Source organism: Diaporthe citri (genome assembly GCF_014595645.1).
Source record: "Diaporthe citri strain NFHF-8-4 chromosome Unknown scaffold_6, whole genome shotgun sequence".
NCBI classification, from domain to species: domain Eukaryota; kingdom Fungi; phylum Ascomycota; class Sordariomycetes; order Diaporthales; family Diaporthaceae; genus Diaporthe; species Diaporthe citri.
The window spans coordinates 476,111-500,273 of NW_025064851.1; the positions used below are offsets into that span (position 1 = coordinate 476,111).

Genomic DNA, 24,163 nt, shown 5'->3' on the forward strand with positions numbered 1-24,163 from the left:
TAAATATTGCTATTATAATTATTATCTTAATCTTATTTATCTTTATATTTATAAAATTCATCTTTATTATTTATTTTATATCCTTTAAACTTACTTAAAAAAGTATTAAAGTTATTATTACAACCTTTATATTTATATTATATTAAATAGCTTTTTCTTACTAAATATTGCTTATTAGCTAAATATTTAATTAATTAGCATCCTTTCTTTTTATAAATATAATATCTTTTCTTTTAAGGTTATCCTTCTCTTTTTCCTTTATAAGCATTATTACTTTAAGCTTTATAGCTAATGCCATAGGATCTTAGCTACTTAAAGCTTAAACGGCTTAAGTTTAGTTAACTAAATCTTTAATTTCCTTAAAACACTTAAAACTATAATTATTATTCTTCTCTTAGCTTCCAGCCATTATATTTACAATTAATATAATATTAATTTAAAACTTTATTTATAATATAAATTATAATTATATAGCTAAGTTATATTTTTATTGCAAATCTTAAGTTTAAAAACAATTCTTTATATAATTAAGCTAGCTTAAAAAAAGCCATTTCCAACTTAAAAACTCCTTTATAAGCTTTAATTATTATTATTCTTAAGTTATCCTCTTTAGCATAATCTTAGCCTAATACCTATTAACAAAGTTGCAGCTTATTAAGCATTAAATATAAAACCTTATATAGGTTTTTATTTAAATTTTATGCTTTTATCTTTATAAACATTATTATTATTTAATTTATATAATAATGCTAATAATTAAGGTTTATATTAAAATGCATTTTAATTTTAAGATATACTATTGCAAATATATTAATTTAATTTATAAAATAAAGATAATAAGCCTTAGCTTAATTTTTAAGCATTTAGGGAAAAACTATATGAAATTAACTTAATTAAATTTTAGCATAATAGTAAATATTAAAAAATATCTTTATTTTATTATTTAATAAGTTATATAAATCCTTAATATACTTATAAAAGTTATTAAAGGTTTTTATAAACTATGCTAACTTTATTAAATTCAAGCATTTATTAAGAATATGCTATAAGGGAAGAGTTTTATATAGGTTATACTTTTTATTTAGCAAAGGTATTTTCAAGGCAGCCCAAGGTTATGCTAAATATAGTATATATCTTTAATATAAGCTTTATTTCTATTTCTTTGCTAATAATAATAGGCCTTGCTAATTATATTAGTTTTTAATGGATTATATTATTAAGTTTAGATTTTATAATTACGCGCCTAAAGCTAATAACGGCAATAAATATTATCCTAAGGATTGCCCTCTTAGCAACTATTATTATTTAAAGCTTGCTTATAGTTCTTATAAAGGTTATGCTTATAATTACTATTTTTAAAGTTGCATATAATATTTATTTATGCTTAATTTTAAGGCTAATAAGGCATTGCAAAGTTTATTATTAATTTATTTTAATCTTTTCTTAGCTTAAGCCATAGCAATTAACTATAATGCTATAAGTTGGTTATTGCATTTTATATAAATGCCTTGCATTTAAAGAAAGACTTTTAAGTATTATTAGCAAGGATTTAGTAGTGCTTTAAATATTGCCTATATCTATGCTATATAATTCTTATGATAAGTAATGAAAAGGTTGTTATTATAAAGGTTTTATTATATATAGCTTGCTAAAATACTTATTAAATAGGTAATTAAGTATTTTATTAATGCTTCTTATATAAAGGTTATAAATTATAATTTTAAGTTAATATGTTTATAATAAGTTAGGTTAATTAAAGTTTAAGCAAGCATCTTATTAATTATATACCCTTTAATAAGAGCTGATAGCTCCTTAGCATTATTAGCTATTCTTATAAATTTTCATAGTAAATATTATAAAGAATGAAATTAATAAAATAAAGAAATATTAATAAAATAAATAATATTTAAAAATAAGTTAATAATAATAGTTTAATAAAGAGCAAATTATAATTATTAAGAGGAAAAAGTTATTGATTCCTTTAAGCCTTAAAAGCTAGGGCTTTCTCTTATTATTAAGTCCTTCCATATTAGCTAAAAGCATAGTGCATAACTTGCGCTTACTTATAATATAGCATTGCATTAGCTCCAGCAATTGCAATAATTACGAGCTTTATTTATTTAATAATTGCAATAATTATAAGCTTTATCCATTTAGTAAAATAAAGCTTTATTAAGTTTTATTAAGTTTTAAAAAAAAGTTAAAAATAGGTTTATAATAAGTTTATTTTTAATAAAGTTTTATGCATAATAAATGCATATTTCTTAAATAGCAATAAATATACATATAAATATCGCAGGAAATGCCATTTAATTTATTTAATCTTTATAATATCTACTTAGAAAGTTTAATAATATAAGGAGGCCTAAAAAAGTAATTATTGCTATATAACGCTTATTAATAAGGAGGATATGATTTTTAGGTTAAGGAAATCCTTATAAGGTTGCCTCTTTTACCTTATTAATCTATGGTACTCATGATTACTAATTAATATTAGTAGGTTTCTTATATATATAATAATCGTATGGGAAGCAATCATGTATTAATATTGTTTTGTCTAAGTTCTAAGAGGCTACGTGCCCCGTAGGGGATAACTAAAGTAGCCTCCTAATAGCGAGGGTCGTACTTGCCAACAAAATTACTGCGCAGCCCCTGACCACAATTGATACGACCTAGATTCGCGATGAGGCAGCGACGAAGTGTAACCAAGTACCACCAACCCGGTTGACCTCACTCTTCCGAAAAAGGGAGGCCATCACCGCCATCCCAATTTGCGAAATTCGGCCGGATGGATCCGAGTTTACATGCTGACTCGTGCCGTCAGCTGCCATCGTGAAGCGTGTTTCTATGTTTGTGGGGTCCACCACGGCCGGAGTGCCGACGGGAACATTCTGCAAGTGTGCGGATGTCGGCTTCACACCAGGTTTGGGACATCAAGCAGATGCGACCCCAGGAAGCTGTGGCACATGTACTAAGTCTACCGAGCTATCCCGGGCTTTGTTTCGAATGCTTGTGGACCAGAGTGCCCGGGATGTGGGTGTATGTGTGGGCCAAAATTTATATCAAGAGACTTGGATAAGCAAATGACGATGCACTGCTGACCGTGAAGTAAATTGCCCTGCCAAAAGTGGTGTTGAGTTCATGCTCAAGCCCAAGCTGAAGGGCTACACAAGATGTTGACCTGTCATCTTGTCCCCCGTATTGCCCTCTCGGTCCGTTGCCGACAAGGGGCCAATCGGGCTTCGCCGTGGAGGCATTGGGTTTGACTGACACATTGTTTCGTGGGTTAAGGTCCTAAAAATATAAAGTTCGTGGGGAACGTCGATCCTCTAACGCAGGCCCAACACGGACAAAAGTGGATTGCGACGTGATCCGTTCATCAGGTGGACTTGCTCGGTCTGGGTGCGAAAAGTGGGGCCAGCCGAAACAAGTCTCTCGTACAGGGCGATCACTCCCCTTTGGAGGGTCCTGTGGGTGTCAAAAACTGCCAGGCTCCATGCTTGGCAGGGAAAAGCAACCTTATGAGTTTATTTCAATTACGATGTTGTCTCCAGAACTCGGGACTTTTTCGAGGCTGCTCTCCACTATTATCGTGCTTAGTCGTGAATATAAAGACAGACGCTACGACTGACATAGATGGACTTGTTTTTTTCTGCCGACAACACTAAGCCAACTACAAAGTTTTTCGCTTGATTTTCTACTTGACGCTCTCTACAGCTCTTGTACTTGTTACTTCTAATATTACTATCCTAATACCGTCAACATGAAGCTCGTCCTCGTTGCCGCGGCTCTCTCCGCCGTCTCCTACGCCCAGATCGACATGGCCAAGATCACCGACTGCAGCGCTCTCTTCGACGAGTGCCGCGGCGGTCCTGATGCCAACCAGGCCATATGTGCTGCCGCCAAGGCCCAGTGCGAGCAGTGCCAGACCGACTACAACCAGTGCCGTGCGCCTGGCAACGGCGTAAGTAATATTTTCGGGAAACTTCCGTATAAACACAAAGTAGGAGCGATCAATTCTAATCATTCGTCGTCACTCTACAGGTCTCTGGCAACCAGGCTGGCTGCGCAGCCCAAGTGGCCTCCTGCGTCGGATCCGCCTTCCCCTCGCTGAGCTCCTCGCTGAGCGGTGCCTCAACCGACGACTCGGACGATTGCCAGGCAACCTACAAGTCCTGCGTCGCCGGTGGCAAGAACGAGGAGCTCTGTGGCTGTGACCTGGCCACCTGCGCCGGCGAGGACAACGCCCGCACGCGCGACTACTGTGCCACCGTGTCCGCCTCCGCGGCCGCGCCCTCGAGCACCGCCACGAGCACGGGCAGCAGCGACAAGTGCCAGTCGTCCTACAAGGCCTGCATCGCCGGCGGCAAGGGCGAGGAGCTCTGCGGCTGCGACCTCGCCACCTGCGCCGGCGAGGACAACGCCCGCACCCGCGACTACTGCGCCGCCGTGTCGGCCTCGGCCTCCGGGTCCGCCCCCGCGAGCACCGCTACCGCGGCGGCCGCCGACAGCGACGACTGCCAGGCCACGTGGCGCCAGTGCGTCGCCGGCGGCCGCAGCGAGGAGCTGTGCTCGTGCGGCCTTGCCGTCTGCACCGGTGAGGACTCGGCCCGCAACCGCGCCTACTGCGCCTCGCTCTCCGCCGGCCTGGCCACCGCCACCGGCGCTGGTGCTTCCGGGGCCACCGGCCTCGCTACCAGCGGTGTTGCCCGTCCTACCTCGGCTGTTGGCGGTGCTGGCAGCAACTCGACCTCCACTACCCCCATCGTTACCGGTGCCGCTGCCTCTGTCGGTGTCAGCGTGCTCGGTGCGGCGTCTGCTTTCGTTTCTTACCTCCTGATGTAATTCTTCTTGGGAGCTCGTGGAATTTATAATTGATGATGGGGATGTCATCTGCCTATACGGAAAAGGAGACTAAAACGCATCAAGAGATTGGTGTTGGCGTGTGATGCCTAGACGTTAGAGCCCGGTCTGCATGAGGCTACTTCAAAGGGGTGCTCTTTTCACTTCGTGAAGCTTGAGGAGGTCACTCACCGTTTTTTCAGGCCGGTTTCGTATGCTTTGCCTGTTGATAGTTCGGGTTGCATGTGTCTATATTGTTTTCGAAAATCAAAAGCGTGTGTACATACCACAACCTTGGGAAGTGGTGGACAAATTCTTGATATTTGGAGACTCGATCCGCACTACTGTAAGGCACTAGGACGTGACTTGATTATTGCCTGAATACTTATGTGACATGGTTTGATTGATATTCTTGAAACATTTGTCAGTTCTTGGACAAAATCGCATTCTCAAATGCTCCGAAAGTGGTGGAATGCATCATTGCAAGGAATCACTTGTTTGAATATGCATTCTGCTTTGGGATCTTCTCATGCTGTTCCTCTCGGCATTTTCCTTTAGTCGAACTCCAAAAATTTGCAGGGCACAGCGGCCGTCTGTCCCAAGCCCACTTTGACCAGGGTCTATGTACCAGGCTGAGGGCCAGAGCCTTTTCCATCTTGTCGTTTCTTCAAGAAATCTCCAAATGTCAGCGGTTTTCCCTGGTGCTCTGGCCTTCGTCTACCTGCCCCTGGCAGCGTATTCTTGACCTCCGGGAAGTCCAGTGCCGTCTTTACACAGCGCCTGGAACCCATGCAGTAATGCGAATAGTCCCTCCACACAGCCTTTCGTTCCCAGCGGTCCCGGAATACATTATGCATGGGAATTGCAACGTCAGGCTGGATCCGGGTCAAGTTGTTATCATCTCCTAGGATCGGAAGGGGGCATTCTGGCTGTTGTTCCTGACCCCCCGTAAGAGCATTCGGCACCCACTCCAGAAATTGCAGGAGGGAATCGAGTTGGTCGGAAGTAAGAGCGTAAATGCGATATGTCACGTCGCGGCGGTGGGAGTTGAACCAAACTCCCTCGTGCTAGACAGAAGTTGAAATTTTGTCAGCCAAATCTGGACAGAATACTTCACGGAGACTTCTAAGCTTCTACAGCGGGAAGATTACTCACGCCGGTACCGCTTTCTCCTCTGCCGAATAAAACAACTCCGCCGAAGATGATGTCCTCGGCCCAATAGCCTGCGACATCGGCGATTCCTGCGGGAAACCGGTTCGTGTCTGTGAATCCTACCACGGCGAAGGTGGTTGGCCAGGGTGGGATTCGACTGATGTCATCTCCCTCGTCCCCCCTGTGACTGGTGCAGGGGGTGTCTCTCTTGTGAAAAGCACCGTCGAGCCCAAAAAGCTCCGCTGCGATGGTGTGGACGGCGACAGCTACGAGCTCTAGCAGAGGGAGTTTGGACGCCCGTGATCCAGCTGGGACCTCCTGGTATCTCTGAAGAACCTGCAATCTTCTCAACTTGTTTTTCTTCCATGATACCCTCAGTGATACGTACATCTGTTCTCAATTCCATGGCTTTTGGGTCGAAAGCATCTCTGAGCATCCTGGTCCGTTCGAGAACGCCAGGACACAGCTCGACATGGGAAAAGACAGGGTCGTATCGAGTGTACTCATGCGTCCGCATGCTGAAAGCGACGTCTTTGAGTGGGAGGCCGTCGATTATCTGCGCGAATGTTCGTTCTGCGATTTCTGTGGAGAGCAGGTTTGACATGGCAGTCGCAAAGACGTTTTGATGATTTGGATCGAGAACCTCGCACACGCAACATGTGTCAATGTGGTCGGGGGGAGCAACAGTCGCCCACCGAGAGGGGTCGCCCATGACGTTTTCGGTTTGGGAGGATTGTTTGTTGTTGTGCTGAGAATTCGACGTCAAGTGGACTGTATCTGTGTGGAAAGAAGAGGGTTGATGTTGGCCTTGAGAGTACCTACGTCTTAGGCCTTAAGTACTCGGGTAGGCTGGTTTCACTGGGGGCGATGAATGGCAGCGGGCTGTGAATCCCGGCAACAGGTTGGGCCCAGCCGCTAGCACACGGGGTAATGCACCACTGGGTCTCTATTGGAGCAAACAACCGCAGGCAGGTACCCGTTTCGGTGGGCGAGCTTGCCAAGGCGGCCATCAGTGACTGCGTTGCGGCTACCGAAGAGATGAAGAAAGGAAGAGACCTGCAACCTGCGCTTTAAATCCTGGCTCGAGCGGACTGTGACTCGAAGGTCAATGGAATGCCACCAGCCAGCGTACGACTGTCTTGAGAGTGCTCGTTCGCAGCGCAGACCAGTGATTCGATTACTTCACCTGGTTCCATTGACCTAGTGCAACTGACATAGACGGCACTGAAACGTAAAATAATGTCTACTAAGCAGCCGTGTGCCTTGTGTGAAATGATACTTTTCAATGATGTCGCTGTTATGCCTGTTAATAAAGTCAATAAAGATATTCAATGCGATAAAAAGTACATCCAAACAAGGAATTAAAGCTGTCAGGTCACTGACAGGCCATTCTGACTAACTCATTGATGTGGATCCGTAGATAGCGGGCAGGCAGCTGCTTACATAAGTAGCGTTGCAGCTTAAAACACTAAAGGCATTGCCCTTTAAGCATAATTAGCAATTAAGCAACCTATACACCCATACCATATAATTTATAGCATTTCTTATAATTATTATAATGCTATTTAATAAGTTAAGTATATAAAGAAGCATAAAAATAATTATTTTTATTAAGAAAACTTTATTAAAATATTTATTTAATAAAAATTATAATTATAAACCTTTATGCTATTAATTAATAGCCTTCCTTAAAGGCAATAACCTTTTAAGCAACTAAAACTTATTAAACCACTATTATTAACCTTATCCCTTGCTAGCAATTTATTTTTAAAAAGCAACTTTATTAATTAATTTATATAATAATAGCATCTATATTAAAGTTATTATTTATAAGTAAATATTTATAAAGTTAATTAAAAGTTATAATAATAAGCATTATAATACTTTTTATTAATAGCTAATAAATAAGCTATAAGGTAAATAATTATTAAATAAGCATTAATAATAAGAAATTTATTAATTTAGCATTATTTTTATTAATTTTTTTTCTTTAATTACTATTATTTTTACTTTACCTTAATATAGCTTTTCCTCCTTTTTTTAATACTGCAGCTACTTATATAGGTAATTATAGCATTATAATTGCTTTTATATATAACTATATTAATTAATTTATAAAAAAGGTTGCTATAAAGTAAAATAATATATAAATTGCCCTTATTACCCTTATAAATAACCTTAAAGTTATTAATAATAAATTTAATAAATAGCTAAAGAATTTTTAAAAATAGCTAAAAATTATTAATAATAAAGCAAATTAATATAATAATATCCTTTATGCTTAGCTTTAAAGCATTTTTATTTTTATTATTAAAAGCTAATTATATCCTTAAAGATAAAATAAGAGCATAAAACCCTTAAACTTATATCTTTATAATAATAATATTACCCTTATCTTTAAGCTTATAAACTATTATAATAATAATAAACTTAATCTTTACTTTATTAATAATACTTAGGCAAATTATTTCTATACTTTAATTAACTTTTAACTTAAGGAAGTCTTTTTAGCAATTATCCTGCTTAGCAAGTACTTTTACTTAAAAGCTTTTATAAAAGGAAAAGTTTCCATTTTAAAAAAGCTTTATCTTAATATAGCTAATATTATAATCCTTAATAAGTTAAAGAAGATATAAATTTTGCTATAAATAATAATAATACCTTATAAAATATAGTTATTTAAAGTAATTATAAAACTCTTTAACAACTTCTTTAGCATTACTTAATAAGCTATAAATAATTAATTAATTTAGCTACTCCTTATTAAAGCTATTATTTAAATTCTTAATAAGCATAATGCCTTTCACTTAATAATAATAACATTTTTTACTTTACTTCCCTTTAAAAATAAGTTATATATTAACTTTGCTTATGTTGGTTGGGTTAATGTATGTTGGTTGATAGCAGACTGGTTGTATTTGAATTAGCTATATAAAAGGAAGGAGGGTTGCGGCCGTAAGCTGCAAAACTTCCTTTTGGCTATAAATTATTTAGGAGTGGTTACGTGCTGCCATACGTAATTCTTGCTTGCCGGTGCTTTAATGCTAATTGCTTATAATGCCTATAATGCTTATTATGCTTAGTGCTGCTATTTCCTTATAGCATATTTATAACTATATTAACAATCTTTAATTAAGTAATTAATATATATTTTTAAAAAATATATAAGAAAAAGAAGTTAAATTAAACTTAAAGCTATTAAGTTTAAATTTATTAATTAATTAAATTAATTAAAGGTATGCGCTTATTTAATTATATTAAGTGCTTATAAAAGGCAAGCATATAAAAAGGCTTAAGTTGTTATTAAGGGGTTAAAGGTTAATTATTTCATTAAAGTATATAATTAATAAATAAAGATTATTTTAATAATTATATATAATAAATCATTTTAATTACGTTAATTAATAAAGCGCAAATTATTGCTTTTGCTATATAAATATTTTATTTATAATGCATTTTATAAATTTATGCTTTTATTACTTATAGCACTTAAGTTAAATAAGGATTAAATTAAACTTTTAAATTAATAATATTATTATTTAATCTTTAACTTATAATATGCCTTAATTTAATTTAGCTTAAGCTTAATTATACTTAATTTCCATAATTAAATAAAGATTAATTAGTTATAAAGGAAGGATGGGTAGGATAAGTTATAAGGGTTGGTAAATAAGGTGTTTAAATAAAGGAGAAAAGTTAAGTATTAAGAAATTATTTAATATTAATTAAGTTAATAAATAAAAACATATATAAAATTAATATATAAGTATTAAATTACGAAATTTAATTAGGAATGCTTATTAAATATAAGCTAGCAACTTAAGTATTTATAAGATAATAGTAACCCTTATTACCTAAACCCTTAATGCATAAGCATTATTATAAAAATCTTAGCTATAAGGTTTGCTCTTAAAAGGGAAGTAATTTTAAATATAAGCCATATTATATTATTCCTTAAGGTAATTTATAGTTAATTAATAAAAGGAAGATTTAAACTTTTGTTAGTTTTATATACTTTTATTAAATAAAAGTAAAGATTAAGTTATTTTAATAGTTTTTTTTTTTAACCTTATTATAATTATCTTAACTTATTGATTTTTATTAACTTTTATTTAAACGTTTTTCCTTAATAATAAGTAGTGCATTAAGTCTTAATATATCTTTTCCTTTTGCCTAAATAGATAATTATTCTTAATTAATATATCCTTATATCTTAATTATAATCTTATTAATACTTATAAGCTGCTTAAAAGTTTTATTTAGCATACCCTTTATAAAGGCATTTATTAAATTATAATTATTAGCAATTTATTAAATCTTAAAGATTTTGCATTTTTTATATAATTATTAAAGTGCTATTAAGTTAATTATAAGGTATTTCTCTTTAATTATGCTTAGCTTAATTAAGCACTTATATAAAGAGTATAAATTTATATAAATTATAAAAGGAATAATATTAATGCTAAGATAAATACTAATTTAATGTAAAGTAGCTATTAAAATAATACCTATATTAAATTTATAAACCATATTATAAATCTTAAAAGCTAAAACGCTTTTAATAACTCTTTTGCACTTAATGAAAAACCAATAGATAATATTGCTATAAATATTTAATTCCGTAAAGCTATTACCCTAAGTTTTATTAATAAGAGTAATAATAAAGCTTATTTAAAAGCTAAGATCTTAATTATTAGCAAAAGAATTATTAATAAAGATAAATAATTTAGCTATAATTAAGTTAAGTAGCATATATTATATATTGCGTTTAAGATAATTAGCTTATTATTAAAGCCTTTTATTAAGTTTATTATAATCTTTTTTGCTTAAATTAATAATTTAAGCAGCTATAAATAAATTAAATGTAATTTTTAATTAATAAATAAAAGTTAAGTAAGCATTGCAAACCTATTGCTTAGCATATTATTATCCTTAATTAAGAAAGGTAATTTAAATAAGGGCAATCTTTATGCCTTAGCCTTTTTAATGCATATTAATAATATTATCCTTTATAATAATAATCTTTATGCTATTAAAGTTAAGTATTATTTTAAGAGTAAGTATTATCTTTAGCTTGCATTAAATATTTGCCTTTTTAATTTTTTTTTCTTTATTATTAAAAATATTAAAGTAATAATAAAGAAAGTATTATTTATTTGCATAGCTATAATATTAAAGTTATTTATATTATTATTTAAAATAAGGAAGTATAAGTTATAAGCAAAAATAACTATATTTAATTCCTTATAATAATGTTTATAATATATTATTTATTAATATATATTAAACTTAATAATGCTATATAAAGGTTTAATAATATATATAATGATGTTAAAAAGATATTTATTATAAATTTTTAATAATAACCTTATAAGTATTATATATTTAAGCTTTAACTTTAATTATAAATAAGTTTAAATAATATTTTAAAGCTTAATATATATTTTTTATTAAAAAAATAATAATATTAAAGTAATTAAAAGTTATTAGCTTAATTGCTAAATAATAGGGAATTAAATAAGAATTTCTTTTTTATTATAATTATTATAATTAGCTATTATAAGGTATAACTTTTTATAAGGCTTTTTAATCTTGCCCTTAATCTTATATATTATTTAAAATTTAAAGAGTTATATACTATTATATATTTTCTTATTATAAAGTATAAACTTAAAGATATTATATTTAATTAAATTTAATACTTCCTTATAATTAAATTCTTTAAATAAGTTTTTAAGTATAATAATTATATCATCTTATTAAAGTTTTAATATAAATTTATAATTATTTTTTTTGCATTAAGTAATAAATATTTAATTAAGAAATGCTTAAATAATAAATATTTATATTAAAAACGCTTTAATAAGAGTTTTTAACTTATTTTTTATTCTTAAAGGTTATCCTTATTGCCTTAATTTTAAAGAATTTAAGTATATATTTAAAGGATTTAGCTTAAAGTATATAATATATTATAAATTATTATTTAGCTATAAAGTTTAAATTATAATATTCTTTATTTTATTATAATAATATAGCTATATTATTATAAATTAAAAAACTATTAAGCTATTTAAAAAATTTAAAGTAAGATTATAATTATTAATAATAAGAAGTTTATATAAGCCTTGTTATTTATTTTTTTCTTACTATACTCTTATATTACTTTGCAATAATAAATTAAAAGTTTTTATAATATTAAGTTTATTATAAGTATTAAGAGCTATATTTACTTATTATTTAATATTTATTTTCCTTAAAAACTTTATAACTATTTTAATAACTTTAGCTTACTTTTATATTAAAGGAGTTAAAGCTAAGTTTTTTATAAGATATAAATAAGCTTTAAAGATAAGTAATATAAATATAATGCCTTAAGAGCTATAAGTATTATTAATAGCCTTTACTATTATTTAAAGAATAGCCTTTTTTATATAAGTAATAATTAACTTAATATATAAAATATTAAATACTTATTAAAGAAAAGCATAATAACGTTTAATTTTATTAATAAACTAATAAGCTTTTATTAAGATTTATTTATAAGCAATTCTTATTACTTATGCTATCCCTTAAAACTTAATAAATATAAAGTTTATATTAGCATTATAAAGGATTTAATTAAAAGGATTAAGATAAGTATTAATTTAATACTTATAAAATGCTTTTTATATATTTTTAGTTAAAAATAACTTAAGAAATTAAGCTATTTAAAATATTATTATTAAATTAATAATATAAAAAATAAACTTATTTTTAAAAAGATATATAATATTAATAATAATTTTATAATTAAAGTTATAATTATCTTTTAAAGTAAATTTAAATCTTTATAAAGCAGAATTATAAAGTTAGTAGTAATGGCAAAACTTTATAATAGTTTTTAAAGTTTCTGCTTTTATATTATGCCTAGCGTTTTTTAGCAAGTAGTTAAAACGTTTAACTAATAGGTATTTAAAATATTAATATAATTAATATAATTCCTTTTTTATAAAGAATGTAATAAGGGTATATAGAAAGTATTATAAGTGTTTTTATTTTTAAATAATTAGAAATGTTTTTTTAAAATTATTTAGCTATTATTAAACTAATTTATTTATTATATTTTGCAAATAAATATATAACTTATTTATATTACTTATATAAAGTAAGAAAAGGGTATATTTTCTAATAATATAAAAGGTAATTAAACTAATTATAGCCTTTATTATTATTATTTTTAAAAATAAAGCCTATAATTCCTTGCTAAATTTAATAAATACTTTTCTTATTTATAAGGTATTAAGTTATATAAAAAGGTTTTTATATTAAAGAATAAGGTATTATTTATATCTTATTATAAAAAAAATTATAGTACTTATATTAAGGATAATGCCTTAAAATTAAGTATAAGCATATTTCTTAGTTAAGGTAAATTAAAAAGCAAAAGTAAATATTATATCTTCCTTATCTTTATTAATATTATCTTCCTTAATAATTATATCTTTTAAAAAGAAATTATAAAAAAAGGCATTATTTATAATAATTTAATAATATACCATATTATTTTTATAATTATTTTTTTTTATTAAAAATAATTCTTATATTAAGTTTTTTATACTTAATAAGGAATGCAGCATAATTAATATTAATGGCTTTATAATTAATATACTTTGCTTATATAAGGTATTAATTATAACGTTATTAATATTTTATTAATAAGTAATTTAAAAATTAATAATTAATCTTATTATAAATATAATATTTTTTATTTCTTAAGGTATTTTATTAATTATTATAGCAAGGGTTATATTAAGAATAAAAGCTATTATTGCTAAAGTTACCTTAATTAAAATTGCCTTAATTAAAGTTACTATAATTAAAGCTTTTTTAGTTATATTTATTATAGCTTAATAGCTTATTATTTTAATATTAATAATTAATATAATATGCTTTATTTTCCTTATTATTAATACTTTAATTATCTTTATTATAATATTAATTAATATTGCATTAAAGATTAAGTTTAAAAAAAGATTTTAATTTTAAGAATAATGCTTTGTATAAGTATTTAGGATTAAAAAGTATATACTATAATTCCAATATGCCTATATAAGCATAAATAACTATTATTTATAAAAAGTTATCTCCTTAATAAAGTATATTAAGTGCTTATTAATATAATTATAATTTATTAAATATTATAATAAAAACCTTTTAAAAATGCTTATTAATATTTTTTAAGTTAATATGCATTTTATTAAATATAATTAAGATTTAATTATAAAAGTATTATTAATAATTAACCTTTATATTAAAGTAAGCTTTAAGCTTTAAGTATATATTATAAATAAAGAACCTTATATTAATATAATAAATATAATAAATCTTAATATAATTTTTAAGAATTAAGGGAAATATTGCATAAAACTATTTAAGTTTAATATTTATTATTTAGTAAATATTAAGAAAGATTCTTATTTTATTATTTAATAAATTATATAATTTACTACCTTAATTTTTATTTCTATTTTATATTTTGTTAAATTATATATTGCTATTAGCATTAAAAAAATTATTTATTATTTCTTAAGGGGGTAAATTTTAATATAAATTATATATTTATAAAGGTTTTAATGCTATAATAAATAGTAATGCTATGTTATGGGCTTGGCCCCAAAGGGGCTGCAGGCTGGCTAGCGCCTTCTCCCATAAGCTGCAAAGCAGCAACCTTTTAACCATTAAGCCAAAAGGTACGTAATAATCCAAGCTCCCTTGGATTATCTAGCCACACTATATAAGGCTTGGGCAATAGCCCAAGCCCATCACATGCTAAATATAAAGTCTTTATTAACTTTTTAAGGGGAATGCTTATAAATTATCCCTTAAATTATAAAGTTTTTAAGTATTTTAATAAACTTAATTTCCATTAAGATAATATTTCTTAATATCTTAAGGAAGCCCTTATATTTAATTAATTAAGGGTTTCTTTTCTATAAGATAATAATTATAATACTTATTATAAGGAAGTTAATTAAATAGTATTTTATTTTAATTTTATAAATGGTTAAGAATAAAACGGTTATAGTTTTTAAGATTCTTTATTATCTTTAATAAAAGGAATTAATTGCTTTAAGTTTTAATAAGAAAAAGCCATAAATAGCAAAACCACGTTAAGAGCTAGGATTTCTTAAATTTTTTAAATAGTAAATATTTTTTAAATACTTATCATTTTTAGCTTTTAAAATTAAAGCCATTAAGTATAAAACTTAAAAAGTTTATATATATTAATTGCCTTATATAGTTCTTTTTTTCATTATAAAGAATACTTATTATATATAAGCAATACTTTTAAATTAATATATTGCTTATTAACGCTTTCTTTAATATTAATTCCTTTTTTTTAAAGAAATTTCTTAAAGTTTTAAATAATAATTAACTTTTTAAATATTATTATGTCTTAAGAAGTAAAGTTTTTTATAAAGCATTAAAGTAAATTATTATTTATATCTTAGCATTTTATTATTTCCTTTATAAATTTAAGAATAGCAGCGTTTACTTAATTAATTATGCTATTTACCTTTATTATTAATTCATTTTAATAGCTAAAATTAACTTATTAACTTTAAAACTTTTCATTAAGATTAAAGAGTAATTAAAGTTTTTATATAAAAGCATTATTAATATTTAAGGGTATTTCCTTAACATTACTATTAAATTTAGCCATTTTATTAAATTATTAAAATATTTAAATAATTTATATATAAGGGAAAAAGAAAGAGGGTAATTAAGGGGATATAATAAGGTTATTTTAAAGCATAAAAAGAAAATATTAATTATATAATAAAAAAGTATTTATTAAAAAATGTTTATTAACTTAAGTAAATATAAGTTATTATTTATATTAAAGTAAAGTAATTATAGGCACTTTTAATATTAATTATATAATGAAATATATTATATGATTAATAAATCTAAGGCATTACTAAGGATTTATTAATTAATAGGTTGAATTTTTATAATAAAAAGGTTAAAATATTATTAATCTTTTTTTATTAATTTTAATTATAGCATAGCTATTAATATTTAATTAAGTAAGATTTTATTATTAATAATTGCTTACCTTTATAATGTTAATATTAATTATTTAGCATAAATATTATAACTTAATTATAATAATTCTTATTATTAATAATTATTGCTTAATTAATAGCAATATAAATTTATTGCTTGCTTACTTTACTATTTATAACTATTTATAAGTAATTATTAATTAATATTAATTAGGTTAATATATATTAATTAATAACAAACTAGTTATATTTAAATTAACTACATATAAGGAAGAAAGGTTGCGGCCATAAGCTATAAAACCTCCTTTTAGCTATAAACTATCTAAGGGTGGTTATATATTGCTGCACATAACCCTTGCTTGCCAGTGCTTTAATGCCAATTACCCATAGTGCCTATAATGCCTATCATGCCCAATGCTGCTATCCCCCTATGGCACATCCATAACCACAGCTTAGAAAGTTTATAATGCTTATTATAAGCTATTAAAAACTTAATAAAATGCCCCCTTAATTTAATTAATACTATTAAACAAAATCTTTATTAATTAACCTAGCATCTTTATTAAAATCCTTAATAAGGTTTAAATAATAACCACCCTTATAATAATTAAGGAAGTTATTTAGCAAGCTAAAATATATATTAGCAAGATAGTGGAGCGAAATATTTACGCTAACCCATAAATACCTATCCAGCTGCATAGTAACTCTGCTCCCTTTTATGATTTGCAAGTTAGCCTAGCTATGGTTAATAAACCTAAAATAACTTAAATTAAACTTATTAATGCTATAATTATGCAAACCATTATCTTTAACCCTTAAATTAATAAACATACAATCTATATAATTAAATAATAAAACGGGAATCTTATTTATATTAATGCAGCTAATAAAAAAAATAATATATACTTTAACTGCAATAAGCAAGGCTATTAAGCAAAAGATTACCGTTCCAAGTTTAATTGGCTTAAAGCCTTTATAACACCCAATAATAGCCACTTTATTACACTTAAAAGCACTTTATATAAAGATAATAAGCATACTAACCTAGCTTCTTACTTACATAATATAGTTTCCTCTTAGCGTAATAAAAAGCCTTGTTCTTAGCTTTTATTTAGCTATAAAAACACCTATATTTACATTATTAATTAAGATTTAAATAATAAGGATAAGGAGCATTACAACTTAGCTGCTTAATTTAATAATAATAATAATATTAATAAGCTGCTTAATAATATTTTTAATAAATTAAATTATAAGGATTAAAACAGCTAAGGTACTTACTTTATAAAAGTAAGTGCTAATAATTAACTGCTATTTACTTATAATAAATTAGCTTATAAAGATATTAATATCCCTTATAATATTTTCTAAGCTAACCTTTTTAATAGCTATAAATTTAATACCTTTTTTAATTATAATTCTATTATTTATTATTATTCTAAATCTTTAATAGCATAGCTTACCTTATATAATTCTTCTTACCCTACTTATATAAAAGGTATTAAAAGCAAAAACCCTTGCATTATTAAAAACATTCTTATAATAATCCATTTTATTATAAAGATTAACCTTATAAATTAATTTATTATTTCTTATAAAGTTATTCTTAATAATACCTTTTTAGCAAAGCTAACGCTTAGGAAAATAATCTTTTATTAATAAATAATTTATTATACTTTATAAAATATTATTTACTTATTTACATTTCCTTATTAATTAAAACTAATCCTATTTATTTATTAATACTTAATATATTTAATAAAAGAAATGGCCTTCCTAGCTATAAATACTTAACCTTCTGCTTTTAAATAATACTTAAATACTCCTATAAATAACCCTTAAATTTAGCGCTACCTTAAGGAATATTATATTAAGTTCCTTAAATTATTTAACTTAAAAAAGCATTAAATAAACCTTTTAGCAAAAACTAAGCATTATATTAATATTAGCAATAATTTACCATTTTATTAACCCCCTTAATAATTTAATTTAGCATAAAAATAAGTTATTTATAACTTTATTAAAGCATATAAAGGAATATTAATTAGGAAAAGCAAAAGCCTTTAAGCATTAGCCTTATATTTAATCTTAAAGAAACCTATTCTTTTAAGCTAAAATGCACTTAAATTATAATAAATAATTTAGCATTTTTATTATAACTATTAAAAGCTTAATAAGCATATTAAAAAATATGCATATCTTATGCTTAACGCAATAAATTAAATTTAGCATATAATAAGTTATAAATATTATACTTTTATTAATTTAAAGAATAGCTTTTAATGTATTAATATTTATTATATAAATATTAAGAAGATAATATTTATTACTTTCTTTAGCTTATATAAATAATTAATAATGCTATTTAGCTTATATAATGCTTTAATTATCTTTTAAGCTCTTATTAAGGAAGTTTTTTAAAATCTTTAAAATATTATATACAGCTTTTTAAATAATATTGCTATATAAGTAAATTTTATGCCATAATTATATAAATATCTATTTATAGTTTTTTAGCAATTATATCATTATAATCTTATTCTTAATACTTAAAAAACTTCTTTCTTTATTTATAAGGGTATATTTTTAAGCTTCCTTATCTTAAAAGAAAACGTTATAATAAACTTAATAAAGATTGCAGTTATTTATAATTAGCCTATGCTAATTACAACCATAAAAGTTTAAAGCTTTATTAATGCCGTTAAGTATCTTTAAAACTTAATATAAGCATACTTTAAAAAGACCGGCGCTTTAATTAATTATATTAATGGTTTTAAAAGTTAGCTAATTACCTTATTAAAGATAGCATAATAATAATAATAAGATATTTATAATGCTATTATTATTTTTTTAATTATTAAAACTTTTAATTAATAACTTCTTTTTATAATAAAGATAAATGCTAATTAAGGCTTTGTAAGCATTGCCCTCTTTTAGCTATATTTATATAAAATTAAGTTTATTTTATACCTAATTTTATACTTTTTAAAAAAGTTAATAAATATATAAACTTAATACTTTGCTTAAAAGTAAAAACTTCTTAGCATATTATTAATACTTTAATATTAATTTTATTAAATTTAAGGCATAAAGATTATTATTTTTATAAATTATAAGTTCCTTAAAATCCTTAACATAAAGGCTAATTAATTACTAAGGATTATATATTTCCTTAATGCTATTAAGCATTATGGCATTTATATTATATATTATATTAATAAAATTAATATTCTTATTAATTACCTTTTTAAGCCACTTAAAAATATAATCTTTAAATTTACTTTATTTATTTTTAAGCAAAAAAAGAAAAGGAACCTACCTAAGCAAATTTAATACCCTTATAAGCTTAACTAAGTAAATTTATAAGCAATCTTTAAATATCTTTAAGAAGAAATTAATTTCCCCTTTGCTATTAACTTAAAATAAATAAAAAAGCACTTTATAATTATTTAAGGATAATTATATAGAATTTATATATATAAATAATAACTTAATAATCCTTCTTATAATGCTAGCATTGCTTTAAAGGCAATATTCTTCTTATTAATTTTAAAGTATAATAACTTGTTTATAATTATAAAGAAGCTATATTTAGCATATAATTATTTAACAATTAGCAATACCCTTTAAAAAGCACTAAAGGAATATTAACACCCTAAGATTACTTTCACTATTTAGCAAATCATTATTAAGTATATATAATATTAGCTAATAAAAATATCCAACTTAACATTACCTAACCTTAACCTTATTACGTTATTAACTTTATTAATAAAATAAGCTATTAACTTTACATTAATTAATGGCATATTAATCTTAATAGCTATTAAATACATTATTAAATAAGTTAAGGCAAAGGTTACATTAAATTAACAATTTAAAAGCACTTTTTCATTGCTAAACAAGATTATTAATATCTTTAGCATACTTAATAAATAAATTTTTAATAATACTAATTACTTTATTAATAAAGCTGCCCTAGCTTAGCATTATTAACATAAATTAAAGCTATGCTTAATTACGCTAATTAAATTAAAAGATAATAATAAAGTTAAGAAGGTTAATAAAAACTTAAAATATATAATCTTATAAAAATAGCTAGCTAACTTAAATTAAGATATTTAAGCTTTAATATAGCAAGTAATTATGCTATATAATTAAATCTTAAAGTTAAGCAAATATAGCCCTTATTTCCTTTTCCTTAATATATTACTACTTTTAAAATACAAACCCTATATTACTTATATATAAAAACTTATAAAGCAAGAGGATAATAACTTTATAAAGCAATTAATTAAGGAATATAAGGCTTTATTAATATAAAACCATATTATAAGATTAAAAGCTTTTTATAATTAAATTTAAGCATTTCTTTAAAAAAATAAGGCATTATTATGCATATTTACTCTTAATAACTAAGTTTTGCAAATACATTAATATACTCATAAGCATAAGCCTTATTATAATAATCCCTAAGTTATTACTACTTATTATATTAATAATACTTATACTTTTCACAGCCTTAACAACATTATACTTAAAAATATATATAATAATATAAACCTTTTCCTAGCATATATTATAAATAATTACCCCATTAAAAGCTTATAATATGTTAATAAAACAATGCTTTAGCATAACCATAACTAAATCGCTTAATTAATGCAACTTAAGCAAAAATAAAAAGTAATAACTTGCCAATTATTATTAATTACCTATTAATATTTCATTAATTCAACTAAATACCTTATTTTCAAGCAAATCATGCCTTTTTTACCTAATTAACTAAAAAAAAAAATAAAAAAAGAAATTAACTAAATTAAAAGTTAAACTTAAGATTCCCCTATTTAAAAAGCCATCCTTTAAAGGCTATTATTCTTTTAATAAATCTTTATAAAAACAGTTAAATTAAAAAGCAAACCACTAAAACAAATAAAGGTGCATTACCACTACGCCACCTTGCCATTTATTATAATAATAAAAAAGAACAATTATTTAATAAAAGCATAAACCAAACATTAAACATACATCCCACTCTTCTTTATTAAAAAATATAAATTATATAATAAAATTAAAAATAATTTATTTAAGGAAGGAAATAATATAAATCCATAAATAGCGGATAAGCAGCTGCTTACATAAGCAGCGTTATAGCCTAAAATATTAAAGGCACTGCCCTTTAAGCATAATTAGCAACCAAGCAACCTATACACCCATACCATACAGTTTACAGCGTCCCTTATAATCATTGCAGTGCTGTTTAGTAAGTTAGGTGCATAAAGAAGCACATTGACCAGACCCAGTAGGGTATTACTATATAATACTGCCGCATCACGAAGTCAATTTAATGAACGTTCCCATGTTATTTAAAGTGTGCTTACAACCGCTTGATACTGGAGAACGCCTTGCCCGCAGCACATCCTCCACTGCAGCCATGAAGGCCGAGGACTACAGGCTGGGTGATGAAGGCTAACCCCTTGGATAACCTCCCGTGGGATAACCTCCCGTAGGATAACCTCCCATTGGATAATCTCCTATAGGACTATGGACTACGTGCCTTTAGTGAGTGGTCTACTAAGTCCCACTGTTGACGTGACCAACGCCTTAAGGTCTAAGTCTTCAGAGTGTGCCCTGATCTCCTATAGGATAACCTCATACGAGAGAATCTTCTATGAGATAACCTCCTATGGGATAACTCTGTGAGGATGAGAGTAGTCAGCTCTCCAAGACTGACTTGAGAGTATTGCATCTTAGTTGTGCACCTCGAGGTCATTCACCTCGAGGTCATTCAATGGAGTGGTGATATACGGAGGTATACATATACTGTAACCGCTTTATAGATGTCAGTTGGGTGAATAGAGACCAGTGAAGCTAGAAGTGAAGTTTCAAGGAACCCACACGATCATTTCAAAATTTCTACAGCTCTACCTCAAACCCTCTTCTTGATCATGACCAAATTGAAACAGGTGCATGCGTTCCCTGTCTATCCAATTCCTTGGGTGTGCATCCACAACTGTCAACTCTGAGTATCCTATCGCAAGCCCTTCGCCAATCTTTGCTACTTCACTTCTACTACGCTCTTGGGCTTATTCCCACACATACGATGGATGACTCGGAGAACAACAACGATACTGAGAAGCCCAATGCTACGAAGAAGCACGACAGGGACAAGCAACACGATGCAGACAAGCAACATGAGGACACAATACACGATGCCACCAACCAGGCCGCCCCAGGACGTCCTCAAAGCTCCCACTCGCCGACGTCGACAACTTCCCCGAACTCCACAAAGAGGGTTATCAGTAGCGGGTCTGATTCCTCGGGAAGCAGCAATGACTCGCTATACGACCGTTATGCTGTCCAGTCCGACGCTCTGAGAGTATTCCGAGGAAGTGCTGATTCACGTGAAGACTCTATCCAAGTCCCGCAAGGATCGTTAGAGCACCTTGAGATGCGCGCAAGTCTAAACGCCGCGATGCGTGTTCTCGGCCGAACCCGGACTCGGGATGCAATGGTCACTTACAGTATTGGCATCGTGGACTTCATGGAAAGGGAAGATGGGTACAAAAAGAGTACAGCCGGAGACCTGAAGGTCTATGGTCCCGAAATGCACGATACCATCAGCAAGTGGCTCGACCACTTGAGTACCGTTTTTCCTGACGTGTATATCTCCCCCTCCCTCTGCTCATCTTACGGAGAGACTACCAGGTTCATTTGGGGGACCAATATCAACCAATATGACCCGGCATCAGCGGCTCGCATCTCGATACACTCCGAGGCAGGTTCAAACACCACATTGAGCTTGATTTTAGAGTGCTAACTGCATTTCATAGCTTTTCGAAAGAATGTGCGCGCTTAAGATACGCATGGCAGAGTACAAGAGGTCACATACCCAACAGTGGCAATCTAAGCTGGAAAGGCTTGAGGGGGACGTTCTGGAGGCTCAAAAGAGCAATGATTCAACGGTGGTTGCTGCGGCTGAGTTTGACCTCCAGGAGTATCGCAGAAGTTACCAGGAGATGGGAAAGTTCACCAAAAACTACGAGATACATTATGAGCGCTGTGTTTTCCAGCTAGCGGCAACTCTTGCGCATGAGTGCTTCCACGTACTTACTGGGTTTTGGACCGGATTTGTCCAGGTGATTACCCCTCCCAAATTCTCCGGACCAAATCGATACAACGATGAAGGCGAGGCTGGCGAATGGTGGGCGTACAAGCACGGGTTCAATGGATCAGTTGAACTAGTCTGGAACACGAGTGGTAAAGGCAAGGACGACCCCTACCCATTGGACGACGAGAACATGTCAGCAGGTGTCCCTTTCCTCAAGCAGACGCGTTACAGGGACGATGGAACACCCGATGGAGAGGAATGGACGCAAATTTCGCACACGTTTATCAAAGATTTCATCAAGAAAGGCAAGTCTGCATATGTTTATTCTGTGATTGATTTTCAGGTACTGACTGCCCATTATAGGTGTTAGTGACAAACCTATACGAGCATCGGGAGCTACGCCCATTGACGATGAAGATTTCTGCGGGAGGTTCGCGTCTGTTGTCTGTACACCTGGAACTGGACAGTTGATCACGACTGGTCATGGACGTTCGGCGAAGGCAGGTCCTCGGAATGATCACCCTGAGTCCAGAAAAGACAGGCTCTCTATAGTCTGTGAGGACTGTGGACCTGCAGAACAGGGGGTGCCCCTTGGATGCCGAGGACCCAAACCTACGGCACTCCCAAAGGCATAGCCCAGGGGCATGCGTTGTCTCAAAGAGAAGGTCAATTGTTGTTTTCATGGAATTCACAACTAGATGATGCTTATGCAGAGTTTACCTACATGCCTGAAAGAATCTAGATTGTAGATCTCAAGGAAGGCACAACCACAATGTGCACAGACTTTCATCCAGGAAGGAAGATATAACCACAGTGACTGTGACGGCACGGCTATATAGGTTACGCTGTATTTTCCAGAAAAGTCCCGGATAATTCTGAATTTTTGGTCACTGTGGCTATACTAGTGTGTCGATTGCAGTGCACCATCTCCGTGATGGAGCAAGATTGAGAGGGGCAACTAATAAGGTAGGCGAAAATATCACTCATCAGAAACCTGCAGAAGTAGTTC

General features: G+C 29.3%; 3 protein-coding genes across 3 annotated transcripts; 2 read left to right on the forward strand and 1 right to left on the reverse strand.

Annotated features, from left to right (window-relative positions):
• Positions 1-3,763: 3,763 nt before the first annotated feature.
• On the forward strand, positions 3,764-4,845 carry INS49_012160 (uncharacterized protein; the record flags this gene model as incomplete). Its single annotated transcript, XM_043172865.1, has 2 exons — positions 3,764-3,964; positions 4,045-4,845. The coding sequence occupies 2 exons, from the start codon at positions 3,764-3,766 to the stop codon at positions 4,843-4,845; spliced, it is 1,002 nt and encodes a 333-aa protein (XP_043022162.1).
• A 617-nt stretch (positions 4,846-5,462) lies between these two features.
• Positions 5,463-6,706, reverse strand: INS49_012161 (uncharacterized protein; the record flags this gene model as incomplete). The annotated part of the gene is made up of 3 exons (XM_043172866.1): positions 5,463-5,909; positions 5,998-6,330; positions 6,383-6,706. The coding sequence occupies 3 exons, from the start codon at positions 6,704-6,706 to the stop codon at positions 5,463-5,465; spliced, it is 1,104 nt and encodes a 367-aa protein (XP_043022163.1).
• A 15,440-nt stretch (positions 6,707-22,146) lies between these two features.
• Positions 22,147-24,103, forward strand: INS49_012162 (uncharacterized protein; the record flags this gene model as incomplete). Its single annotated transcript, XM_043172867.1, has 4 exons — positions 22,147-22,393; positions 22,454-22,692; positions 22,877-23,497; positions 24,074-24,103. The coding sequence occupies 4 exons, from the start codon at positions 22,147-22,149 to the stop codon at positions 24,101-24,103; spliced, it is 1,137 nt and encodes a 378-aa protein (XP_043022164.1).
• Positions 24,104-24,163: the final 60 nt, after the last annotated feature.